We start from the raw sequence: 25,695 nt of genomic DNA on the forward strand, positions 1-25,695 counted from the left end.
CATTAAGACTTCATTCTGAGCTGGATTATGCACTTCTATCATAATCTTTTGTGACCGATTGTTTTCGTAATTGGGGATTAAATTCGTTGTTTTTCACAAAGATATGACAAGGTGAATCCCGATAAAACACAGAGATGTTGGGTGTATAAGTAAATAAGCCTTAAACCCTAGTGACACATTTTAAAGCTACATAAGCTTAGATTCAAAGCGAATAATATCACTAATGGACTGGACTATTATATATGCATATGGTATTAATGCCACTTCGCGTGCAACCTTGAAAAATGATGGGCCAAACCTCAGCGGTCACACTAAGTCCCTAATGGGGGATATGTGACATCCCGGGTGAATCTTACATCGATAAAATACGGAAGAGATGTTCGGTATATAAGTAAACAAATCTTAAAACCTAGTGCCGTGTTTTAAAATCGTGCAGGTCTGTAGCAAAAGAAGACAATATCACTAGTAGTCTAGACTTCTAGAAAAGATATTTGATATTTTGGCTATTAAATGTGCCACAAAGTGCGATGGGTTAGGGACAAATTATTCGTTACAAAATATTCCCTACAAAATTAATAAATTCTTACAAGAAAATTAATGGTCACATGTCACATGCATATGTATAGATGCTTCCTTGAAGTGTAGTATATAGAATTGCACTTTATGGTGGTAAAAACAAGCAGCATATAATAATATTACCTGCTATCTAAACTTATTCAAAAGTAGACGAAAGCATCAATCAAACAAAAGAGCGAAGAGGAATATATAGTTAACAGAGGTTGTAAGTTAGAAAGGAAGTACTCCATCAACTCATGATGCCAATTGAAGTCTAAAGATTTGACATCACGCGCGTAAGTAGAGGCGGAGCTTGAATTTGAAGTTTATGAGTTCGGGATTCTTGTCCTTTTAAATTATTAAATTTTAATGAAAGAATTACAAGAAAATACACATGACTTCACACGATAACAAAAAAATAGCCCATATTTTTAAATATTACCCCACCTAACCCACATTGTACATATTTTAAAAGCACTAGAAAATTCAAAATCTGTGTTCTTACAACCATATTGCTTCTAAACGCTATGGAGTTAAATCTGTGTTCTCACAATCATTGCTTTCACTCTCTCTTCTCCTCACATCTTCTACATATACTTCAAGGGACCGTGTATTTTTTGCTTCTCCTCTTGTGTCACCTGCTTGCAATGTAAGAAAATTGAAGATATATTTGAGTCACAGTTACTGATTCGAAAATTAATTTAAAAGCTTGAGGAATCTTTTTTAAAAATTAAATAATAATTTTGAGAACCTATTGGAGTTGGATGTTGAATCTTAGCCCAATATTTTTGGGCTAGTTAGTTGTAAATTGAAATATGGGCTATAAAATTGAAAAGTATGGAGCCGAGTTGTTCTAATGTGAAAATTTCCCAATTTTAATTAATAACTTGTACATATTTAATAGATTTCTTAAAATAAATATAGGGTTTGAACAAAAGTTAATGAGTTCGACGGAACCCACATATTATATGCTAGTTGGGCCTTGCATATATATATATATATATATATATATATATATATATATATATATATATATATATATATATATATATATATATATATATATATATATAAGTTTTTAGACAAGCAACTTGTCGAACTTTTATCAGAGAATGGAATAAATACTGGTGGCACTTACGTACATTGTACGTAGTTGATTCACAAAGATCGTTGGTTTGATGTTTCCCAAACTATTTATGAGAAAGTGAATCCGCCTTTTATACAACAAGGGAATTATCACACCTTGTAAAAGTTGATCTACCAATTAGTTTCAAAACTTCTAAATTATTCTCAATATTTAAGCTATGGTATATACAGTCATACCTCTCTATAACAACATTCTTATTTAACAACACTTTTCTATAAAAGTCAAATTTTTCAGAATCAAATCTCATGTTCTATTATAATATATGTTTTCTATAACAACAATTTGCTTTAACATCCAAAAATATTCGGAACAAATGAGTATGAAAGGGAAGGTGTTAGATGTTGTTCAGATTTTCTTACCTTGATTTTCCTACCTCTTGAAGGAAAGGACAACATGTTTATCGTAATTGAGTTTTTCTTTTCTTAGAAGGAAATTATAATTCTTCAATATTTGGCTAGTCCTTTTTCTTCTAGGAAAATATTTGGACTTCTATAAATTGAGGATCCTTCCTTTCATTCAGTAGCATCCACAATGTAGCCATAAGGGGTTTGAGAGTCTTGTTTAGAGGGAAAACTTTACGGGACACGTGTTAGTATGTCAGTTTTTTGGTGAAGAATTTTTTTTATTGATTCATCACCACAACCTGTTACATGATTCATTTTCTCTCCTTTCTAACTATTTCTTCCCTTTCTGTTTTCTATCTACACACTTCCCCTATCAAGAAACAACAAAATAATATGAACCTATAACTCTATTATCCAAGTACTTTGTCTATCCATTCCTTTTCTCTAATACTCAACTTTTTAGTTACAAAGTTTATCTTCCCCAATCTGCATTCCTGTTTGATCTGATGTATTACATACCCTGTAGTTGGTAGTTTTATCTCCCACACTGCATTATTACGTGTTTTCCATATCCAGTAGACCAGTGTTGCAATTGTAGCCATTACCACTTCCCTACATCTCTTGCCCTTGGTGATTCTGGCCATTCGTCTCTATATTCCAGCTATATCAGTTTGTTGTAGTCGTATCCCTAGCTACAGTAGCAGCTCCGGTAAGAATTGTTTAGAGAAGGGACATTCAAAGAACAGATACTGTGTAGTTTCTTCATGCATCCCACATATTGGGCATCTATCATCTTGGCTTATGCCAAGATGGCATAGTCTAGATTTGGTCATCAGCCTTTGGTGCATGGTCAGCCAGCATATAAGGATGTGCTTGGGTATATTCAGTTTACTCCACACCTATCTTCCATATGGTCATGCTTCTTTAGCTCTCATTCTCCATTTGTACCCACTTCTCACAGTGTATTTCCATTAGTATGCTGCCATTCATCGTGTATGAAGACATGTTCAAACTCATATGTAATTTTGCATATCTTCTTCTAGTACCAGCAACAATCCATTGGACATTTTTATTGCCATCATGCCTTATCTTTCAAGTATATGTTGTTTATCTATTTTATCCATAAGTTGTCAGCTTTCTGTGCCACATTCCAGACATATTTTGCAATATCTGCTTCATTCCATTTAATGCAATCAGTGATCCCCAGTCCACCCTCATTCTTGACCCTGCATACTAGGTCCCATGCCACTAGGGGAGGTCTGTTTGTGACAATTATTCCATCCTAGAGGAAATTTCTATATATTGTATGATGCCTTTAAGTACATGCTTTGGTAGAATGAATATGGAGGACCAATAGCTGTGAATGTGTAATAGTATAGAGTTAACAAGCAACTCTCCTAGCATAGGAAAGATGCCCGGTACCCCAACTTTTAATTCTTGTTGTCATCTTATCAAGCAAAACTTCACAATTCATTTTTTAGTTTGTCTTTGCTTAAATAGGCACACCAAGGTATCTAAAAGGAGGATTCTTTTTTTTGTATCTAGTCATTTCAATCGGGTCATTTAAATTGTAAGGGTTTATATTTACACTGAAGATATTTGATTTGTTGGCATTTGTGCGTAGCCCTGTTGTGTTGGAGAATGTCTTTAATCCCCTAAGGAGCAGAAGTACTGATTGGAATTACCCTTTGCTGAAGAGCAGTACATCATCCAGCAAAGCATAAGTGGTTCAGCTTTAAATTCCTGCATTTGGTATGATACCCAAAGCCCTCTTGTTTAGCTACAACCCCCATTATACTAGTGAAATACTCCATGCATATAACAAATAGTAATGGGAATGTTAGATCCCCTTGCCTTAGTCCACTTTCCCTTTTAATGCTACCATACAATCCTCTATTTATAGCTATAGAGTAGTGCACAATGTGATACAGTTCATGACACATTTAATGTATTGTTGAGGAAATTCAATGGCATGTAGCATCTCCTCTACAAACTCCCATTCCTCTATATCATATGCCTTCTTCAAAATTATTTTAATCAGGAAACTACTAGTTGTCCGCTTCTTGTTGTAATGCCTCACCGAGTCTTGGCATATGAAGATGTTTTGTACTATGTTTCTCCCAACTACAAATGCACTTTGATTGGGGGATATAATCTCCGAAAATACTAGTTTCAACCTGTTAGAGAGAACTTTGGATACTATTTTATAGACAGTATTGCAACGTGCAATTGGCCTGTAGGCACTTACTGTGTCTGCATGGTCTGACTTTAGGATCAATGTGAGAACTGTATTGTTCCATATTTTTAGTGATTTTCCTGCTCTGGAAAAACTCCATCACCCCTGCTATTAAGTCTTCTTTAATGGTTTCCCAGCAGTCTTTGAAGAACTAACTTCCATATCCATCTGGTCCTGGTGTTTTTTTCCCAGCAATGTCCCATAAAGCTTTCTTTATCTCCTGAACACTGAATTCTGCTGTCAGCATTTGATGTCGCCCATACGCACACCATAATTATAGGTAATGAGGCGGTCGAAGCAATAATAAATCCCAACACGAGTCGGGGTCGAATCCTCAGGGGTTAGAAATGGGATTAGGTCTACACCTAGTGCAATTGTATAATGTGCCTCAATTTGCACTTCCACATTCTTGTTGGTCGTTCTATTTCTATTTTAGCTACTGATTGCAAGTAACAAACTAGAAGACAATGTTTTGGGGTTTTGATTGTTTTTCAAATTATAAAGGATCTAGGGTTATGACTTCAACCTAGGTGGCTACCTAACGGGTTGTAAACTATATGGAAAGTTTTATTAATCGGGAACTTAATATAGCAATCACACGTAATTACTCACTCTATATCTCTTGGTACTTTGAGTGATCTTACCCAATTTGGATTTCTCAAGCCCAAATGGGTATTGCACAAATCAAGTGATATATGCTCAAGTCGGGTCTTACTATCTCTAGATTTGACCCTTTAATTGTGGCTATAGATTTCTTGAGTTCACTCCAATTCCCTGTTAGCCAAGTTTTCCTAAACTTAGTCTTTCTTTCTCAAATAAAGACTAGGTCGAAAAGGCATGAATCAATATTTGCAACCATTAATTCTAGAATTCAAGCATAAACAAGGCTAAATATCACTAACCCAATCACAAACAAGCCCTAAAATTAAATACACATTAAGTACCCACACTAGGGTTGAGCCACAACCCTAGCTAAAGATTTAGCTACTCATGAAAAATAAAGAAATACAAAAAAATTAAGATAAAATGCATAATAATTGATTGGATAAGGAAAATCTAATGTTTAGAAGTTAGTCTAGTACAAAATAACTCAAAAATAAAGAAAATGGCTCAGGTGCACTCCTGCAAACTAACTTAACCTAAAAATGACAAAAAGTTCTATTTATACTAAGTTGAAAATATCTGACAAAAATGCCCGTACGAAGGTTGTGCGGCCACATAATTCTGGTGCGGTCCACACAATGGGCTTCTGCGGCCACACAATTATCGTGCGGTTCACATTCTTAGGAATTCAGACTTGGAACTTTAGGGCTTCTGTGGTACACATGAAAATGAGTGCGGCCGCACTTCTGATTATGCAGACGCACAAAAGTGATGCGGTCCACACTCTCTACTTTTGGACTTGAATCAGCTCTCTGATTCTTCAAACTTGTTGACTGCATAATAATGACTACGGTCGCACTTGACCTCCTATGGCCGCACAATTGTGGTGGGGTCTGCATTCCTTTAGCTGGCCCAACATTACTCTCTGATTCTCCCCTCTGCGGTCATACTAGAATTGTGCGGTTGGCACTACTGGCATTTTTCCCTGTTTTGGTTCTTGTTCACTTTTGACTCATATATGAGTTGATTTTGACTTTTTTGGCTTGTTTCCCAATATTCCAGCAAGTAAGCACATTTCGTTAGTTTCCGGGAATACCTTCAAGCATTTTTGAGCTAAAATACAAGTAAAAGAGAGCAAATAAGCGGTCAAAATCCCTACTTATCAACTCCCCCAAACTTAAGCTTTTGCTTGTCCTCAAGCAAATAAGGCAATTCCCACCTTCACTAGAAAAGGGGATATTTCAACTGGCCTAAAGTGAATCAATTTTACATCAATTGGGACCAACAACCACCCACAACACATATGAATTATCAACAACATAATGATATGACTTTTTGGTCAAGAAATGGAAGCGGGAAATGATCTTTTCGAGTAACTTTGTTGAGCTTCCTATAGTCTGTGCACACTTTCCACCCGGTGACGGTTCTTGTTGGGATCAATTCATTCTTGTCATTTGTTACCACAATCATGCCCCCTTTCTTTGGGACACATTGCACCAGAGAGGTCCACGAGCTATCGAAAATGGGGTACACAACCCCGGCATATAACCACTTGATTATCTCCTTCTTCACCACCTCTTACATTGCTTCATTTAGCCTCCTTTGGTGTTCATCAGAGGGTTTGGCACCCTCCTCCAAAATAATCTTGTTCATGCAAAAGGCGAGGTTTATGCCCCGGATAGCCGCCAAAGTCCATCTGATTGCTCTTTTCCTCCTTTGTAGCACCTCCAATGTGGACTCTACCTGCACGTTAGTTAAGCAAGAAGAAAGGATAACCGGTAAAGTAGATGAAGAGCCAAGGAATTCATACCTGAGATGCGGGGGGCAATGGCTTTAACTCCGAGGTAGGAGGCTCCTTGATTGAGGGCTTTGTTGGAGGAGTCTTCCGGTTTTCAAGATCCAAAGATAGCTTTCGGGGCTCATAAGTGTACGACCCCATGCCTTGCAATGCATTTACACACTCCACATAACCATCACTCTCTTTATCATTATCAAGGTTGAGCAAAAGGGCTTTCAATTTGTTTTCAACGTTCATTGTGGCACTAGCATCATCAACAATCACGTTTGTCACCAAATCCACGAACGAACAAACTTCGTTAATATTTGGCTGCCTCATTGATTTGCATACATGGAAGACCACCTTTTTTTCACCCACCCGGAAAGTGAGCTCACTGGCTTCCACATCAACAAGAGCCTTCCCCGTAGCAAGGAAATGTCTACCCAAAATAATAGGTACGTCATAGTCCACTTCACAATCAAGGATCACAAAGTTTGCTAGGAGGATGAACTTGTCAACTCGAACCAATACATCATAAATAATACCCAAAGGCCTTTTCATTGTTCGATCTGCCATTTGCAACCTCATGGATGTGGGTCTTGGTTGCCCAATTTTCAAAGTTTTGAACACCGAATAGGGCATCAATTTGATACTTGCCCCGAGATCACATAATGCTTTGGCAAAATAGGAGCTCCCAATAGTGCAAGAGATTGTGAAAGCGCCCGGATCTTCCAACTTTGGAGCCATTGAGTACACAATAATACTCACTTGATGAGACATCTTAATGGTCTCAAAATTCATTGATCTTTTCTTGGTTACCAAATCCTTCATGAATTGTACATATCCCGACATTTGTTCTAATGCCTCAATAAATGGCACATTAATTGACAAACTCTTCATCATATCAATAAACTTTTTGAACTGGTTTTCACTGTTTTTCTTTGCAAGTCTTTGATTGTATAGAGAAGGAGGCCTTGGCGTTAGTGACTTGGCCTTGGGCACTACCGATTCCGTCATGTCAATCTCACGGTCCGCATGAAAATGAGTGCGGCTGCACTTCTGATTATGCGGCCGCACAAAAGTTATGCGGTCTGCACTCTCTGCTTTTGGACTTGAAACAACTCTCTAATTCTTCAAACCTGTGGACCGCATAATAATGACTGCGGCCGCACAATTTTAGTGCGGTCCGCATTCCTTTAGCTGGCCCAACACTATTCTTTGAATCTCCCCTCTGCAACTGCACTAGAATTATACAGTCCACACTGTTGGCATATTTTCCATGTTTTGGTTCTTGTTCACTTTTGACTCCTTTATGAGTTGACTTCTGTGGCTCGTTTCCCAATATTCCTGCAAGTAAGCACATTTCATTAGTTTTTGGAAATACCTTAAGCATTTTTTAGCTAAAACACAAGTAAAAGAGAGCAAATAAGCGATCAAAATCCCTACTTATCAGCATTCTCCTTTGTTCAGTTGAAATCACAGGCCCTTCTATTACAGTTGCACTACACACTCTGGTTCTTCTTGTGCATTTTTACCTAGAAAGTTCTTGTAAAATTCCACAAAAACTTTAGCTATATTAGGTGCAGTAGTCTTTGTGATCCCTTCACAATCTCTTATAGTAAAGATTCTATTGGAGTTCCTTTTGGCTTTAATCATGCTGTGGAAGAACTTAGTCTTCATGCCCCCTGCATTCAACCAATGCATTTTGTACTTCTGTTGCAGTTCTTGTGTCCATATTTGGCATTGCTTGGAAAGCTGGCCTTCCTTCATTATTAGTTCCAGATTAACAAGGTCCCTTTGCAGTGCCTTTTGACATTCCTCCAATTACCTTTGTGCCAGTATAGCTTTGCCTTCAAAATCACTAAATTGGCATCTGTTTATTGCTTTGAGAACAAACTTGAGCCTGTTGAGTTTCTCCACCAGTCTATACATACATGTACCCTCTATGCTCTTGTCCCAGTTTTCTTTCACTTGTTGCTAATAATTTGTGGCTTGACTCCACATGTTGTAGTATCTGAATCTGTGTTGGTTCTGCTGAGGTCCATATCCCAGTTTATCAAAGCTAGACAATGTTCCATGAGACCCTCATTCTCAAAGTGCACATCTAATCCTAGCAATGCACTCATCCACTATCGCACTCCTTTTTCTCGCGAAAGCGGGATTTGACGAGTGATAACCCTTTTAAATGAGGTATTAAAAGAGAAGAGCTTCCACCTAACGATTTTTAAGGTGCGATAGGGCAACTATTTGCGAATAACTCTATTTGACTAGTCAACGCCACCAAAGATCGGGTAAGGACTAAAACTACCTCGAAGAGAAGGTGTTAGGCACTCTTCGAGGTATACAATTGTGGGTCCCGACCAAAATTTATGCTATGTGGATTGTCTAATTAGACTAGGTGATCAAATAAATAAAGAGAGGTTAGAAGTCGAAGAGTCTTATTATAACATGTGAGAATTAGTACAAATCTTAATGACTATAAGGATACAACTAAATTGGTCTATATTAAATGACTAAGTGTAGATAACAAGTATATAAAGGAAAAGAGGAGTCCTAAGTTTTTTAGCCTAAATGAACACCCCGTGCAAAATAAATAATACTTCACAACTCCCTTAAGGTTGGGGTTGCTCATATTATTCAGTGGGCACAGACTATCATTTCATGCTACCCAATTACTATGTTGAAGTTGTTTACTTAAAGGCGCTCTAATTCAATTCTAAGCCATGTCCTATGCGTGCATTACCCGTCCCATACCTATGGTCCAAGAAGCTTTGGAGCTATTGGGTGGTTCTAGACTTTACTTAGGATGCTCAAAATGATAAAAACTAGGCGACATTCAAAACAGGTAGGACTGCACATACTAGCAATGAAAGGCTCAAGTTAACCTCAACATATAAGCACAAAAAGCACGCGATCAGTCACATATTTTCAGATTAGGCAGTAGGCAGTTTCAAAATTAAGACGTATTATAGTCGTTAAGTCCTATGGGCATGGCTTATAGATAATTCTGTTTTTCAGCATTGTGCAGGTAGCATTGCAGCTTTAAGCTAATAGATTTGTATATTAAAAGAGTTACAGGTCCTATAGACTTAATCTCTACTTGTTCGTACGATGAGGCAGTAAAACTATTTGAAAACTCAGAGTTTACGACATTGATTTTATAAACATGTTGTCTAAGACGAGTAACAATATCCTATAGGTAGGATTTTTAATGGTTGAGAACTGGTTTTATAACACAATATCGTTATATGCATGTTTTCTAGGCTGGTGACAGTATCATATAGATATAATAATAAAGCAATACAAAAACGACACGAAGTAGTTGATTAATATATTAAGATCATGTAGTCTTGGTAGCTAAATGGGCAGTACAATAAAGTAATAGAAACAATTGACCAATTGATTATTTGAAGTTCTATAGGCATGGTATCTACTTTAGCAATACATATGTATCACATCCTATAGGTATGCTGTCTAAATATACGGTAATAACATAGAAGCAAGTATGGCAAATACTTAGACTAATGTGTTTGAACAGTGCATAAATAAAGTATGCATGATTCCTATAGACATGCTTTCTACACATGAAACTAAATACCATATAAGGCATGTTGAACAAATAGCAAATAGACCACACAGATCCTATAGGCACGTTTTCTACCCTTTTATGCAAACGTTAGAATGTACCCGTTCCCCCCAATTCAACTAATCTCCCAATTATTCGTTACTATAGATTATTACATGCCCAAGTAGGATAAAATAGTTACAGACTTAATAGGGAAGCTACAAGGCCAAAATACAGCAAATACATGATACCCTAGGCTGATTCTAGGTCTTCAACTGAGCCTGGAGCCTTTGGTGATGAACATGACCAAACTCCAGGTGGCTATTAATACGCTTCAAGTTTGAGTACCAAACTGGCCCAACAACTAGGCCCAAACATTAAGACAGTTGCCTTGCTTACTCATGGAATACTAAATAACTATAGCAACATAGGTAACAAGTTTGGTACTAGGAGACACTACTGAAAAATTGGTCTACGGTAACGGTTGGAAAACCGTCCCCATAGACTGCCAAACCGTTGTCGTAGGGATTTTGGAACGGTTTACCACCCGTTACATCAGCCGGCGTACCCATAGGTCTACTGGAATGATTCTTGCAACGGTTTGCATCGCCGTGACAATAGATATGTCTATCGCAACGGTTTTCCCCTTCTCTGTTGGAACGATTATTTTTTCAATTGGAACGGTTTAAAACCGTTACTATATTATTTATACAACGGTTCTTAACCATTGCCATATTATTTAAAGCAATATTTATGTAAGCTATTGCTACGGTTATGTTGGATATAGCAACGGTTTCTTTAAGCTATCGTAACAGTTATATTTGTATTTGGAACAGTTTTGTAGATCATTTTGGAACAGGTTATGGGACCTATTGCAACGGTTTACATTATCTACAAGAACACCATTTGTATCCTATTGCAACGGTTCTGGTAGGCTATTGTATCAGTTTAATTAAAACCAAAATATAGCACCTGTTATAAATAAAATTTATACATATAATAAATTATAATAACACTAAAATTTTAATACATCATAAAATGAAACTATTAATAATATAAAATTATCCATCAAGCAAATAATAATATCCATAAGGCAAATGTTCTACCCCATGAGTGCATAAGTTTAGTACATTTCAAGAGGGTAAATAAGTTTAAAAAAAATGTTGGTAACAAAAGATTCCTAGAATATTCATCTATAACAATTCAAAATTATCTCAAGTAAGGTCTAGTTCTTCATCGTCTTCATCATCCATTTCTTGATCTACTCCACCTAAAAAGAGAATAAATAAAGTTATTGTCCTTCAAGAGAATACGGTCTAAGAATACTCATAGCACAAATTGCCATGAAAAAAAAAGAACAAAGAGCTAGCTACTATTACAGAGTACAAAAAACAGAGAAAACTCTCAGTTATTACACTCTTTTTCAAAAGGCTAAAGCAAAAAAGTGCCTTCTCTTTTTCTTTTGCCATATTCTTTTTGCTCAAAATGGGTTGGAATATATATATCCATCATCGTCAACTTATTTCATTTTCCAAATAACATTCTCATTACTTGCTGTAAATCAAACTCGATTATTTGCAGGGGCACACACCATTGGCCAATCACATTGCTCTTTATTTCTGAATAGAATATACAATACATCAGATATAGAGGGACACTGCAATGTCCTAAAAATGGAGGGAATTGAAGTTTGGCCCCACTCGATTTGGTCACAGACAAAAAACTTGACAATAATTATTTCAAGAACCTAATGCAGAAGAAAGGTTTGCTCCAATCTGATCAAGTTCTTTTCAATGGAGGATTAACCACTGAAAAGTGCCTTCTCTTTTTCTTTTGCCATATTCTTTTTTCTCAACATGGGTTCTTCTAATGAAGAAGAAAAAAAATTATCAACAACCAAAATGGTTATGGGTTAATGGACCTATAATAGTAGGTGCTGGACCTTTGGTTTAGCAGTTTCAATCACCAGTAAGGAAGAAGAAAAATAGCTCCAGTGAGAAAAAAAGAAAATACACACCACATTCATCAAGGAAAAGACACTAATAGTTGCTTCAGCTCATTAGATGACAATTGCTCCAAATTCTTCTCACATAAAGAAAAAAGAGGGTAGAATATTTCTATCCTAAGATATGTGGTAACAAAATCTACATTTCCTTCACAAGGATGAAGGCCGCTACCATATGTTTCTCCATATCATACCATACAGGTAGTGCTGGAGTCGTTACTTACTCGTTCTTATATCATGGTTGAAAAAAGTAAGGAAAGAACAAGAAGCTTGCAGTTTTCAGAGACATGAGTATTTCTAAAATTGATACTTCAAAACTTGCTACATGGAACTAGTTTAAACTACTAGGTTAAGCTAAGTAGTTGTGGTACCTGATAGCCAACAACATTATTATTTGACAATAATGAATCATTTTCAAAGTACTGAAATTTGACAACAATTTAGAAACAACAAATATATTGCTAAGCAAGCTAATGTCGATTTAACTAAACGGTGAAAATGATCAATAAACAGCATTTACCAACAGTTCTTTCACCACATTTCAGTAATAACAACTTAATAATCATACAAATGTCCTTGGATGCATAAAGAAATTTGAATTAAAGTATTCTTAAAACTAATAACTCAATATATTTAAAATTGGAACTAGCTAGTATTAGTTACTTACTCATGCACAGTCAATTCGTAAAGACTTAATGATTTGCGTATATTAATGGTGAACATTATCTCTTGGCATTCTTTTCCAATTGCACTGTTGAAATCTTGTATCATTTCTATGATATTATGCTTATGCTATTTCTTTTTCCATGCTTTATGCAGGTAGACAAGAAAGTGTAAAGAGGCAGGGAACTCACTGAAGAATATATAGGATACAATTTTGAGAATCGTCATTAAAGTCAACACACAACATCATTTTCAAGCAATCATGGTACTATTACTTGGTTTTCCTAAAAATTTGACAAATTGTTGTCAACTCCCATTATTTGGTTTTCGTAAAAAGTTTCCTAAATACCCTTCAAAAAAATAGTTCATTTCTTACTTAGAGGATTATGCTAAACACTTTACCATATCCCCTCTGCCTTGAACCAAAGCAAAATCCCAAGCAAGGAAGGAGGAGATGAAGAAGAAATAGAAGAAGATGTATAACATTTGGTACGTACTGACCTTGATTGTTACTACCAGCAGATGGTCGACTGTTTAGTTGAACAATAACTTGTTGTGCAGAGGAAGCTTCTACAGGTGAACATGCACTGAACCTTAACATGTCAGGATCAAGTCGCAAATCTGGGTTCAGACACTGAAGTCGTGCGATGACGTTCATTGTAATATTTTGTTCCATGGCATCCTTTTATTCATCATGCATTCGTTGTTGCATCCTCTCTTCTATTTCCTCCATTTTCTGATGCATCCTCTCATCAAAAGATCCAAGATTCCCTTTTTGCCCCTTTAACACAATCTTGGTAACCCCTCATCCATACAATCTCATGCGACCTGGATGTTCAGGTCCCATGACTGATGCAAAAGCGTCATCTGAATGACTGCCATCTTCACTTTCCTGAGATGATTGTATTCTCTCCATTTTAGCCTACAAACCAAAAATGCAAGAAAAAAGAGTTTTAAGTAACTAAAGTTGAATCAATAATTAAGAACAAATAAATAAGCACGACAAACTTTAAATTAGAAATTTCGTACAATTTTACTAATTGTATTGTCATATGAGCTTTTGTATACTTGGCCAAGTTTTCTTTTTCTTGTAGCCACAAACATGTCCTTACTTGATACAGTATCTGAAGTATCAGAGATTTCCTTCTTTTTTTCCTAGTTACATGAAAACAGGTATAAGAATCTTTCCATATAAAGTTAGCAAGTTCATAATTTAAAAAAATAAGAAAGATAAAACATCAAACCTCGCGAATTAAAGCAAAAGGCGTTCTACCAATAGTGTGCGGACACTTCAATTTGTTTCGATTCTCTGTATTGGTTTCGGATATTTTCTACAAATAAATGAGTCAACCAATAGGTGATTGACTTACTGCAATTCGGAAAGCTTATAATGGAGAGAGTGAGCCTCCGAGTTTCATACTCTCTTTTACAGTCTCTTCTTATAACAACTGCAGTCACCATTGATGCCCAGTTTTTGTTCCTATTGGAAATTTCTTTACATTTCCACTTCTTTATTAACTAAAAAGAAATTGGTTTTGTTTTGTTATTCCTTTTTCACTGGGTTATTTATCTTTTCTACCTTATGAAAGGGTCCCAGGTTAGTATAAACCTGCATCTCCAGTGGACTGACAGATTTACTCGTTTAAAACTGGGCAGAAATTGGGCAGAAACTTGGCAGAAATTGGGCAGAATTTTTCTGAAAAAGATTCGCCAGCATTTCGACGCTTTTTGGACGTTTAAAAAGAAAAAGAAAAAGAAAAAGAAGAAGAAGAAGAAGAAGAAGAAGAAGAAGAAGAAGAAGAAGAAGAAGAAGAAGAAGAATGAAAATAAAAAGTGCAAAATCAAAACATACCTCTTGAAATTTGAAAATTGTTGTTGTAATGTTGAAGAAGAAGAAGAAGAAGAAGAAGAAGAACCATTACTCGACCAAACTGACTAGTAGTAGTACTAATTTACTATAGAAACATTTCAAACATGGCAGGGCGGAAGATTGGGGAACAGCAAATAGTCAGATTCGGTACTATTTTACTTCTGATTCTTTTGACTCAGACACCAAAAAACAATTATGTTAAAACAAGACAAGAGATTCTGGATGTAATTACCTTGTGAGGATCGGAGTTCCAATATTTAAGAAGATCCTTAAAGTGAGATTCCGGAATATCTACTGGCCTATTCTCCATTCGAAGCTCATCATTCTTATAGGCTGTGAAGTGAGTTGTCTTCAATTGACTCTTATACTTTCTCCAAGCACTACAAACTGATTCAAAAACCCATGGTTTCGCCTCATCAGGAATGTCATATTGTTCCTACAAATTTAGTGCAATTGGGTTAGTGTAAGAAATAAGAAATATCATCCATGTTTATTGGACATTGGGAACTTCATACCTTGATATATTTTCACATATCCTCTTTTGTGTCAAGTTTCCTCCAATTAAATACATTAAGAGGACAAAAAGTCCCACTCCTTGCCAATGTGCCGAGGAAGCTACCCAACTCTTTTATAACCTCTATAGTAGGACCAACGGGTTGATTATACTCATTTAGAATGATTATTTTACGCTCATTTCTACCATGAACCCTTGGCATTTGAGTACGGCCTCTTTTTCTTTTTGGCGAGGAGGGGCCTGCAATAGTACAAAACAAAGATAATCATTAATCACTATTTTAGTTAAGTATATGATTAAAATTTATATATATTTTCCTTGTTCCTCAAATTGTTCAACTGCTTCATGAGTGGTAGAATCATCAGATCGTTCATGTACTCCATGTGATGCAGGAGTGATGAAATCCATATTTTCTTGTTGCACTTGTCCATGTACTCCTTGTGTTGCTGAAGAGGCGCGATTCCATGACACTTGCTGCACTTGTTCTTGCAATTGAGATCCAACTTCGGATTGTCGTTCTTCATTTGCATTTGACCTTAGAGCTTTCAAGGCTGTTTTTGTTGTTAATGACGAAACCTTTTGGTTTCGCAAAGATGAAGGTAATCCACCTTATGATTGTCGTTCTTCAATTGCATTTGATCTTATAGCTTGGAAGGTTCTTTTTGTTGTCAACGACGAAACCCTTTGATTTCGCAAAGATGCAAATGATCCAGCTGGAATGCGGTTGGATATTTTCTTATTTTTGCTTGAGCACCCTTCTTGATTCATGACTATTCAAATATTTTTCAGATTCTGAAAAGCAAATATTCAGTTGGAGGATAGAAATTACCAATTCTGAAAAGCAAATATTCAGCTATAATATTCAGTTGAATGAACAATGTGAATGAACTGAGCCATTCCGTGTGAGAATGACGGCCAAATATCATATTAGCTATAATATTGCTATAATTTAATGGAGGATAGAAATTACCAACTAAACCAAAGAGGACGTGGGAGAAGGGACGGGCCTCAACAACCGAACAAAAGTATCCGAAATCTCTCTCAAATCCTGCAAAAATTGAAGCATATCAGAATAATTTTTATAAAGGAAATAAACAAAAATAATCATAAAATATTTATTAAAAAAGGCATTATCACTCACTCAAAAAAGAATATACTTAAAAGAATTTCAAAATTTTCTTATTTAATCATCTGCTTCCATCCAGTCCCAATCAGTATCATCAAACCCATCCTCCTCTTCCGATGTTTCCACCATTGTATCATGTGAATTTTGTGCATTAGATGGAGTATCAATGATATCAACAGGTACATCATCTCTTGACCATCTAATGTCAACATCAAGTAATCTAGATGAGGAACCAATGTCATTATTAGGTTCCCTCCAAAATGTCTCTCCAATATTAGGACAGTTCTCTTCCTCTAGATCAAATCAACAGGTACTTTGCTCCTCGCATAATAAACATCTTTCTCAGTTGGATCCTCCACATAAAAAACTCGATAAACTTGTGATGCCAATACAAAAGGGTCATCTCTACTACATAATCTATTGAAGTACACCCGAGTCAACCCATAATCATCTATTTCATTACGAAACCAATCATATCTAAATAGCACAACACTGAAACAACCCTAATAATCAATCTCAATGATATCCTGAATTGCTCCATAATAGATAACCTCACCATCGATGAGATTTCGGTCCCTAGCACTAGCAAAACTATCTATTGTTGCCGATAAAGTCACTCCACTATTTTGAGTCTTGCCTCGGGAATCCCGTTCTTTAGTATGAAATCGGTATCCATTAATAAAATATCCCGTATATCTTTTGGCTACCATATTAGGTCCTTTGGCTAGCCATCTTAAATAATATAGCAATACAATATTTTTAACTTTCTCATTAAACCAATTATTGAATTCCCGACTATGATCCCTCGCTCTTACCCATGCATTTGATCTACTATGATTAACAATTAAATTCTTATGCTCCCTACAGTAAAGAATATTTCAAGTTTAATCATATAATAAAGAAAGAATTATATAAAAAATAAATAAATATTAATATAATTTATTTTACTCGATAAACTTTTCCATTTGTTCATCTCCAGTATTGAAAAGAGCATATCGATGTGCTTCAAAGCATAACTGCGCATCCATGAGAAAAGTATTTTTTTCTTACTTCTAATTGGATGGACTATATTAGGGAATATAGGTGACAAATTTTGAGAGCACTCATCATCTACAGTTTGGTACCTACTAAATTTTGTCTTCACGCCATCATGTAGATATCTCGAACAAAAAGTCAAGCACTCATCGGCCAAAAACCCCTCTGCTATTGACGCTTCTGGCCTAGATCGATTACATACAAATGCCTTGTACTTACATAGGTTCCTCTCAATGGTATACATCCAACGAAGATAAGCCGGACCCCCAAGCTTAATTTCATTCACCAAATGAATAGGCAAATGTGGCATTATGTCAAAAAATATTGGATGGAAAATCTTTTCAAGCTCACATGTTATTTCAACAATTTCAGGCTACATTGTTTCAAGATCTCTTCCTCTTATGACCTTACTACATATAGCTTTAAAGAAATTTCCCAACCTAATCAAGGCCAATGAAACATTCTTGGGCAACACTTTTCTAACAGCAACCTGGAGCAAGTAATGCATTATAAAATGGGCGTCATGACTCTTGTACCCTGATATTTTCATCTCCTTCACTTGCACATGTTCTGAAATATTCGAAGCACAACCTTTTGGTAATTTAGCATTTTTCATGACAGTACAAAATAAACTTTTCTCTTTTGGTTTCATGTAGAAACAAGATTTAGCCAAACTTATAGTTCCATCATTATTTCTTCTTGGTTGTAGCTCCTTTCGTATCCCCATTTCTTGTAAGTCATAGCGAGATTTTTCATGATCCTTTGATTTTTCATCTATTTCTAATAAAGTCCCAAGCACACTATCACATAGGTTTTTCTCGATGTGCATCACATCAAGATTGTGCCTCAATTTGTTATGCACCCAATATGGCAATTCGAAAAAAATGGATCTCTTTTCCACGGACCCTTATCACTCCCAGACTTTTTTTAGCTCTCTTTCCAAAGATATTGTTGAATTCAAGTAGCTCTTCAAACACTTCTTCACCCGACAATGGAGCAGGTGCAGGTCTATGCTCTTCATTATCATCAAAAGACTTTTTATCTCGTCGGAATGGATGATCACGAGGCAAAAATCTTCGATGGCCCAAGTAACACATCTTATGACTATGTTTGAGATATTGAGAACATGTGTCATAATTGCAAGTGGGGCATGCCAATCTCCCCTTAGTGCTCCATCCTGAAAGCATTGCTAATGCTGGAAAGTCACTAACTGTCCACATTAAGGCAGCACATATTCGGAAAGTTTAGTTGGTTTCAGCATCAAATGTGACTATCCCAGTTTCCCATCGTTCTTTCAATTCTTCAATTAATGGTCGTAGGTACACATCTATATTATTTCCTGGAGATGATGGACCTGGAATGATCATAGACAACATTATATACTCTGGCTTCATGCAAATCCACGGTGATAAATTATAGTTCATTAACATAACAGGCCACGTGCTATGGGAAATGTTCATGGTCCAAAACGGGTTGAAACCATCACTTGAAAAACCCAATCTAACATTTCGAGCATCTCTAGAGAAGTCTGGGTGCAAAGAATTAAAAGCCTTTCAAGCTTCCTCATCAGCAGGATGTCTTATATTCCCATCATTGGGTCGTTCATTAGCATGCCATCTCATTGCAGCAGCCGGTTCAGAACACATGAATATCCTCTGAAGCCTAGGCTTTAAAGGAAAGTACCTTAAAACCTTTGCAGGGATGTTAGAGCTTGCTTTAGTCAAAGGACTAGCACTCTTCCGTCTTGAAGACTCACAAATAGAGCAATTATCGACATTCGCATTTTCTTTCCAAAATAACATGCAATCATTAGGGCATGCATGTATTTTTTCATAATGGAGACCCAAATTTGTTATCATGTTTCTAGCCTTGCTGAAAGATTCTGGTACCTGAGCAAAGGGAAATGCCTCTTTTATCAACTCTAACAAATCAGAGAAAGCCACATTACTCAACCCATGCAAGGATTTAAGCAAGTACAATCGAATAGAGAAACTCAGTTTACTAAAAATTTTCACAACCCGGATATAACTCTTGTTTTCCTTCCTCCAGCAATTTGAAAAACTTCTTTGCATCTTCAGATAGTCTTTCCCCAACTCCTTCTTCATCCCCTGCCTGACCCTCTATATTTCTAAATGTATCATGAAGTAGTCCATCAATATCATCAGGCATGGTAGAACCTTCATGATCATTGCTTGGATGAGGTGTATTTCTCGAAGAAAATCCTTCCCCGTGGAAAACCCATTTGGTATAACCATCAACAAATCCATGAACAACCAAATGATCCTCCACCACATTTCTATAATATCAATAGCGATTCATTCACTTTATGCAAGGGCATAATATTTTATTTCCTTGGGCGGCTCGTTCAAATGCCTTATCAAGAAAATCATTCACTCCACGGATATACTCATCCGTCCATCTCAAGAGATTCATCCAACTTTTATCACCATTATCCATAGATATCCTATACGATAAAAGTAAATCAACAAAACTAACCAAATAAACCAAAAGCATATTAATTTGACATTTCCAACAAAATTTAAAGCTTAAAATACAAGGACCAAAATGAAAGGATGTGAGTTCAAGGGGCTATTGATATATTCTACCTAAAAAGAAATGACATATGCGTATATGAATGCATATTGAGTGATAGAGGGAGAGAGATTTGAAATCTTTTAAAGATAATGCAAATATAATAAGTAAATCTAGAGATAGTTGGTCATTGCCGAGGCACTCAAACAACGCATCTTGTAGGGAAAAAAAGCAACTGAGACCTAATGAATATTGAGTGACTTAATTGGTTTACACCCACTCTGCTTCCTCAATCTTTTACATAACACCTGCTTGAAAGAGATTCGACTCTTTTAAGTTAAAAAGGAAATAAAGGCATCAACAAGTTAGCTAGCTGCTACTTTCTCTTACATGTATCAGAAACTAATATGATACAATAAAAAATTATCTGGACCTAATGCCTTAATTTATCACATTAAACTCATAAATTGAAGTAAGAATACATATAAAAACACATATCATGCACTTATTATTTTCGGCACATGCACTGAGTGATAAGTATTTTTCACGACAGTAGTATTTCTTAGTCTCATCCAACATGAAAAAACTTTAGCTAAATAGAAAAAGGAACATGCTACAGTTACAACTTAAAGCACCAAGACAAATGTAGCATAGCTGAATGAGCTGACAGAAGAGGGCGAGTAATTTATCAGCTAAAGCTGTCATTCCAGCAAATGCATGAAGTCACTTGGGTTAAGATTGAAAAGTTGCCAGTTTTGAATGCTAAAATCATTAATGAGTGGGTACCCCCTATTTGTCTATGTGCTCCCCTTGGAATAATTTTAGCAAGAAACTACACAAAGATGGGTAATCTTCGCAAACACTCGTGCGCTTCTTTACATTTTGTAACTTGTTTTAACATGAGATTAGATTTGGTCCTTGTTAACAATACATCTCAGCCATTAAAAAATCTGGAGAGTAATTAGGCATCCAAAATCCTTTTACCACATAGTAATATCCATAAATTAGGCATTAACCCAACAATTCTATTACTATTTAGAGACAAAAAATTGAACAAACAAGAAGAAACCCACAAAAAAACCAAAATAAAACAAAAGTAAATCATTCAAATTTATTCCGATCCAAACCATTTAAATACATTTACTAAATAAAAATGAAGAAATTTTCTAGTGTTTCTACTTAGAAAAGCAGACAACAGTACTAACCTTTGACAAAAATTTGGCCTTTTCAATAATAACTTTAAGATGAGGAGCCAAAGTCTCTGCCCTTATCGCACCAAATTTGCAGCTTCTCTAACCCCTACTACTACCAAAGTTGTTTCACCTACTAATTTTATCAAAAACACAAAGGGAATCAGTGTATCTTACCAAAAAGAGCCTTTCCAAAAAGAGCTTCAAAAAATTGATAGTTCCTTTATAGTAGTAGCTTGGAAGAGTCATAACTGAAGCTACATATACTGCTATATAACACTCTTATTACTATTACTATCTTATTTCAGACACCTATGTTACTTATCCTAACAGTATTAACATAAACTCCCTTCTCTCTTAACTTCTCAGCAAGTGTATCCATTGTTGTCTATGGACAGACAATCAACATTGCTAAAATAGGAAATTCAAAAGATGTACACGAATAAGAATTCGTCTGCTTTACCTCTTACTTCGTGTTAAACAGGATCAAGATTGGAGTGTAAAAACTATTAGTGCATATAACTTAAAATCTTTTCATATTGGCCTAACATCATGGCAACTCTTACCCTAGTGACATACACAGACCAGAAGAGGCCTAAAATTTAGGACATAATAAAAGAAACCTTAACATTTACTAATTTGATAATTGGAGACCCCTTACCCCTCTGCCAAATGCAACAATGTTTTAAATATGTAAGCTAGCACTAGCACTACTATGTATTTATTCAAAGTGTCAACAGAAAGTACATAAAAAAATCATCACCAAATTGAATTATAATAAATGGCCATATACTAAACATCAAATAAGAACATGCTGGGACCCTAAAGGTATGAATATATACATACCCTACCCTGGTCATGACCAATTTTTATAATAGTAATCCCAACTAGCTCTCTTCTCTATTGTGTATTCTCTATTCACAGGGAAAAATTACCATAATTTCAATCAAACTGGAGACAAATATCATGTCAATATAGAGAAACTATAATACTCTTCTTTCTATTCAAACATGCAAGGTAGGTAACCATATTAATAAATAGTCATCGGAATATTTGAGAGACTGATTACCTGAAGTTCAACGTTCCTCCCAATTACTTATATTCACGCCCAATTCAATGTTCAATGTTATAATTGTTCTAAAGGCAACCTAAAAACATATAAAGCCATACACAAAATGATCACAATCTACAAATATAAAGTACAAAACTTGCGCATTAACCTTGAAATAAACCCTAAACCAAAAAATCAAAAAAAAAGAAGTAACAAAACAGTACTGATATATGCAAAAAATAGATCAATAAAAAGCTTACAAGATGAAGAATCTTGATATGGAGAGCTCAAATTCTGAATCTTCCGATTGCTAGAGAGAATCGCGAAAAAAAAACATAACTAGAGAAAAAAGAGAGAGGATTGTTGGAAGAAAGGAGTTGCAGAGAGGGGGAAACCTGATTGCAGCGACGTTTACGGTGATATTTTCTCTCTTCCTTCGAGTAAAACAAATAGAGTTCGGGACTTTAGGGATTTGGGAGTTTTGGGTTAGCAATTTTAGGGATTTTTGGTTAACAAATAGATTTGGGGATTTGGAAATTTAGGTTTGTTGGTGATTTGAGGAAGGTGAAATTTAGGTTGTCTGGTGATTTAAGGAAGGTGGAATTTAGGTTGTGTGGTGATTTTGATTTGATCTGCTTCCTAAGAATGAGCTTGAGCAAGATGAAAGCATTGGAAGAAACGAAGAAATTTTAATTTAGTTATTGTATTTACCAAAAAAAAAAAAGGAAAAAGGGGTTATATTGGCGGGTTTAGCAAAATTCAAGGGGGGAAATGAGGAGGGAACAAAATACCCGTTCCGATATTACAAAAATTTCTAGAACCGTTACTACAAATAGTTCTATTGGGACGGTTGCAAAAACCGTTCTTATAAAGAAGTCCTATGGTAACGGTGAACTGTCAACCGGAACGGTTTAGTATCTAAAGTGTACTTATTTAATCCAAATTCTATTGTAACGGTTGTAACCGTTACCGTATCTACTCTATTGCAACAGTTTAATAACCGTTGCAAAAACAATTGTTCCCGTAGGCCTATTTTCCAGTAGTGAGAACTTTAAGACTTAAGAGTTTTATCTTTTAATACTATAGCTAACAGAGAGAAAGCAGGGATTTCCGGACAAAGACATACAAATAAGGTTACACAAAATCCCTTACAGGCACATATGGTATAAATAAAACAAGTTTCCAATGACATGTTTGGACATCATAAGCTAGCAAAGTACACCAGATAGAGCTTCAAAGCAAAGCATAGTCCAGAATTAGCCTAAAGGACTTTAGACAATTACCATGAGAATCTAGCAAAGTCTTAAACAGGAACAAGTGGATGGCAGTTTTTACATGAAGGTTTTTTAACGTGAAAGCCTAAGGAGAATATGATCATAAATAGCATGATAACATGCCAGTGGGTATAATTTACAACAGTAGTAATTATATCACTTAGTTGAACATGAGACTTAACATGTTGAGCATCAATCATTAGATAAAGGTTCAAAAACAACATCGAAACTCATGATATGCAAGCATTAGGTCTTAACCATATATTGAATCTCATCATAGAAGTGTTAGGCAATATTAACGAGCACATGAGTGAACAAATTAGGGAGCTCGCAGTAAATACGAAAAAAGCATGTTTAGCTAATAACATGATCAAGAACAAACCCTTAGGAAAACACTAAGTTATACATGAATGATTCAACAAGAGTCAGAACACATATTAGGCATCAGTTATCACGACAGTATAGAACAACACAAAAAACCATACTCAGATTAAAGAATAGTAACAAGCACTCGAACACAGGCATTAACAGGCAAGCCTAAGAAGGCAGAATCAAAATAGGCAGGCTGAATTACTAGGAGGTATGGAGTCTCAAGAAGAACTTCAAAAACATATACTGGCTTGTTGATTCATACAAATTCTTATAGATATAGATACGCAGAATAGGAATACAAACAAAGGGAAAATGAAATTGCAAGAGTCTAGATACATTACCAGTTATAGAAGAACAAGAAACAAGAAGGGTGATTTCTGTAATACTTCAGTGTTTGCAAACGAACAATAACACCCCAAATTCCCAGTGCATCAGAGTTCCCAAGGGTTTCAAGTGAACCCCTGGCAGTGCTCGCACTGAGAAAGAGCAACAATCGAATTTTCGGTGGACTTGGCTTTCAGCTAGCCAAGGTCTGAAATTTTAGAATAGTATATAGAATGAGAGAATAAGACAGCAACAATAGTTAGTTTCAGTCTAAGGTCCTTCCAATGGGGAAAGTGAGGAGGGGTTTATATAGTGTTCAAATTAAGATGGGCAAACAAGGAATATAATCAATCAAACCTAAATCAGAAAAGAAAATATCGCGTGCAATCTGTAATAGAACCAGTAAAAGAAAAATCAGAATCCAAACCCTAGTTGGAATCGAACTTAGGGAAAATCATTCACAAGCCCCGATCATGGCAGAATCTACAGAGATATACCATATATAAGAGAGATCTTCTCTTCTCTAGTGCATTGAACCATAATACTTCCTAGAATCACAGAAACAAAGTCAGATCTGACTTGCCATAAATGAAATGGTAATAAAAGTTACCACAAAATGAGTAATAGTACCAAGAAAAGGTAAGTAAACCCGCATATGGACGCGTATAAGGAAAGAATAAGCAGGGATCCTCATGGTCGGCTAGGGGTGTGAGAGTGGATATGAGAGAATACAGGGGCGGCTGGGTAAGGGAAATGGGTTAGGGTTTCAGGGTTATAAGGGGGAATGGGGTTTATTATGGGTCGTTGATCATTTAAGATCAACGGCCATGATCGAAGGGAGACGGGAGGGGTTAGTAAAATGGGTTCCGACGGGTTATAGGATTAGAGGGGATCTGGTTTGGGCTGGGGCGTATTGGACTAAGGTTTGGGGTGTTTGGGCCATTAACTTAGGTCCTAAATTAGCCTTAAATTGGGCTATAAATTAAATACACGAAAATGGTTAATAAAATAATTTATAAAAATATTTAATGGATAATAAAATATCACTTGTGCAATAAATTAATTGAAAATAATAATTTAAGATCACACAAATATTAAGGTTATTTGGCACAAATAATGTGAAAAATATAATTATGTATGGCGCATAGGCTATTATTGCCAAATTGTGTAAATATCCTAAAAATATTAATATAATTATGTAAAATAAGGTAAAAAATATTATGAAACTTATATGTGGATACAAATAATAAATTTATATGATTGAGTCAATCTCAAAAATAATTTAATGGATAATTAATAAATAATCAAGTAATATAAATGCAAAGAAATCAATTTTAAAGCTCTAAAATTATGGAAAATTATAGAAAATACTTGTATAACTCTTGTAAATTAAGAAATGATGCAAAATGACATTTTGAAAGTATATATACTTATTTGAAAAATATAAGGGCAAAATGTGTGTCAACAACTGCCCCTCTTTATCCGGGGATGATGAAAGAGTTGTCGGGTAAA

The 25,695-nt window shown here is 35.7% G+C and overlaps 1 protein-coding gene across 13 annotated transcripts; it reads right to left on the bottom strand.

The window, feature by feature from the left end:
- Positions 1–11,261: 11,261 nt before the first annotated feature.
- On the bottom strand, positions 11,262–22,926 carry LOC107801661 (uncharacterized). Of its 13 annotated transcripts, XM_075225097.1 has the most exons (10): positions 22,609–22,925; positions 22,474–22,523; positions 22,232–22,310; positions 21,178–21,298; positions 16,250–16,327; positions 15,281–16,071; positions 14,998–15,201; positions 13,925–14,050; positions 13,397–13,817; positions 11,262–11,497 (listed from the first exon to the last, which is right to left on the bottom strand). In XM_075225097.1, exons 7-9 carry the CDS (start codon positions 15,073–15,075, stop codon positions 13,701–13,703), a joined length of 321 nt encoding a protein of 106 aa, XP_075081198.1. In that variant the 5' UTR covers positions 15,076–15,201; positions 15,281–16,071; positions 16,250–16,327; positions 21,178–21,298; positions 22,232–22,310; positions 22,474–22,523; positions 22,609–22,925; the 3' UTR covers positions 11,262–11,497; positions 13,397–13,700. The 13 variants fall into 13 exon arrangements, 12 of the variants coding, with proteins under 12 accessions (XP_075081198.1, XP_075081196.1, XP_075081195.1 ...); XM_075225095.1 differs by having other exon boundaries at positions 21,178–21,295; positions 22,474–22,926; XM_075225094.1 differs by having other exon boundaries at positions 22,474–22,919.
- Between the last annotated feature and the right edge of the window lie 2,769 nt (positions 22,927–25,695).

Source organism: Nicotiana tabacum, chromosome 11, assembly GCF_000715075.1.
Source record: "Nicotiana tabacum cultivar K326 chromosome 11, ASM71507v2, whole genome shotgun sequence".
In the NCBI taxonomy this organism is placed as follows: Eukaryota; Viridiplantae; Streptophyta; class Magnoliopsida; order Solanales; family Solanaceae; genus Nicotiana; species Nicotiana tabacum.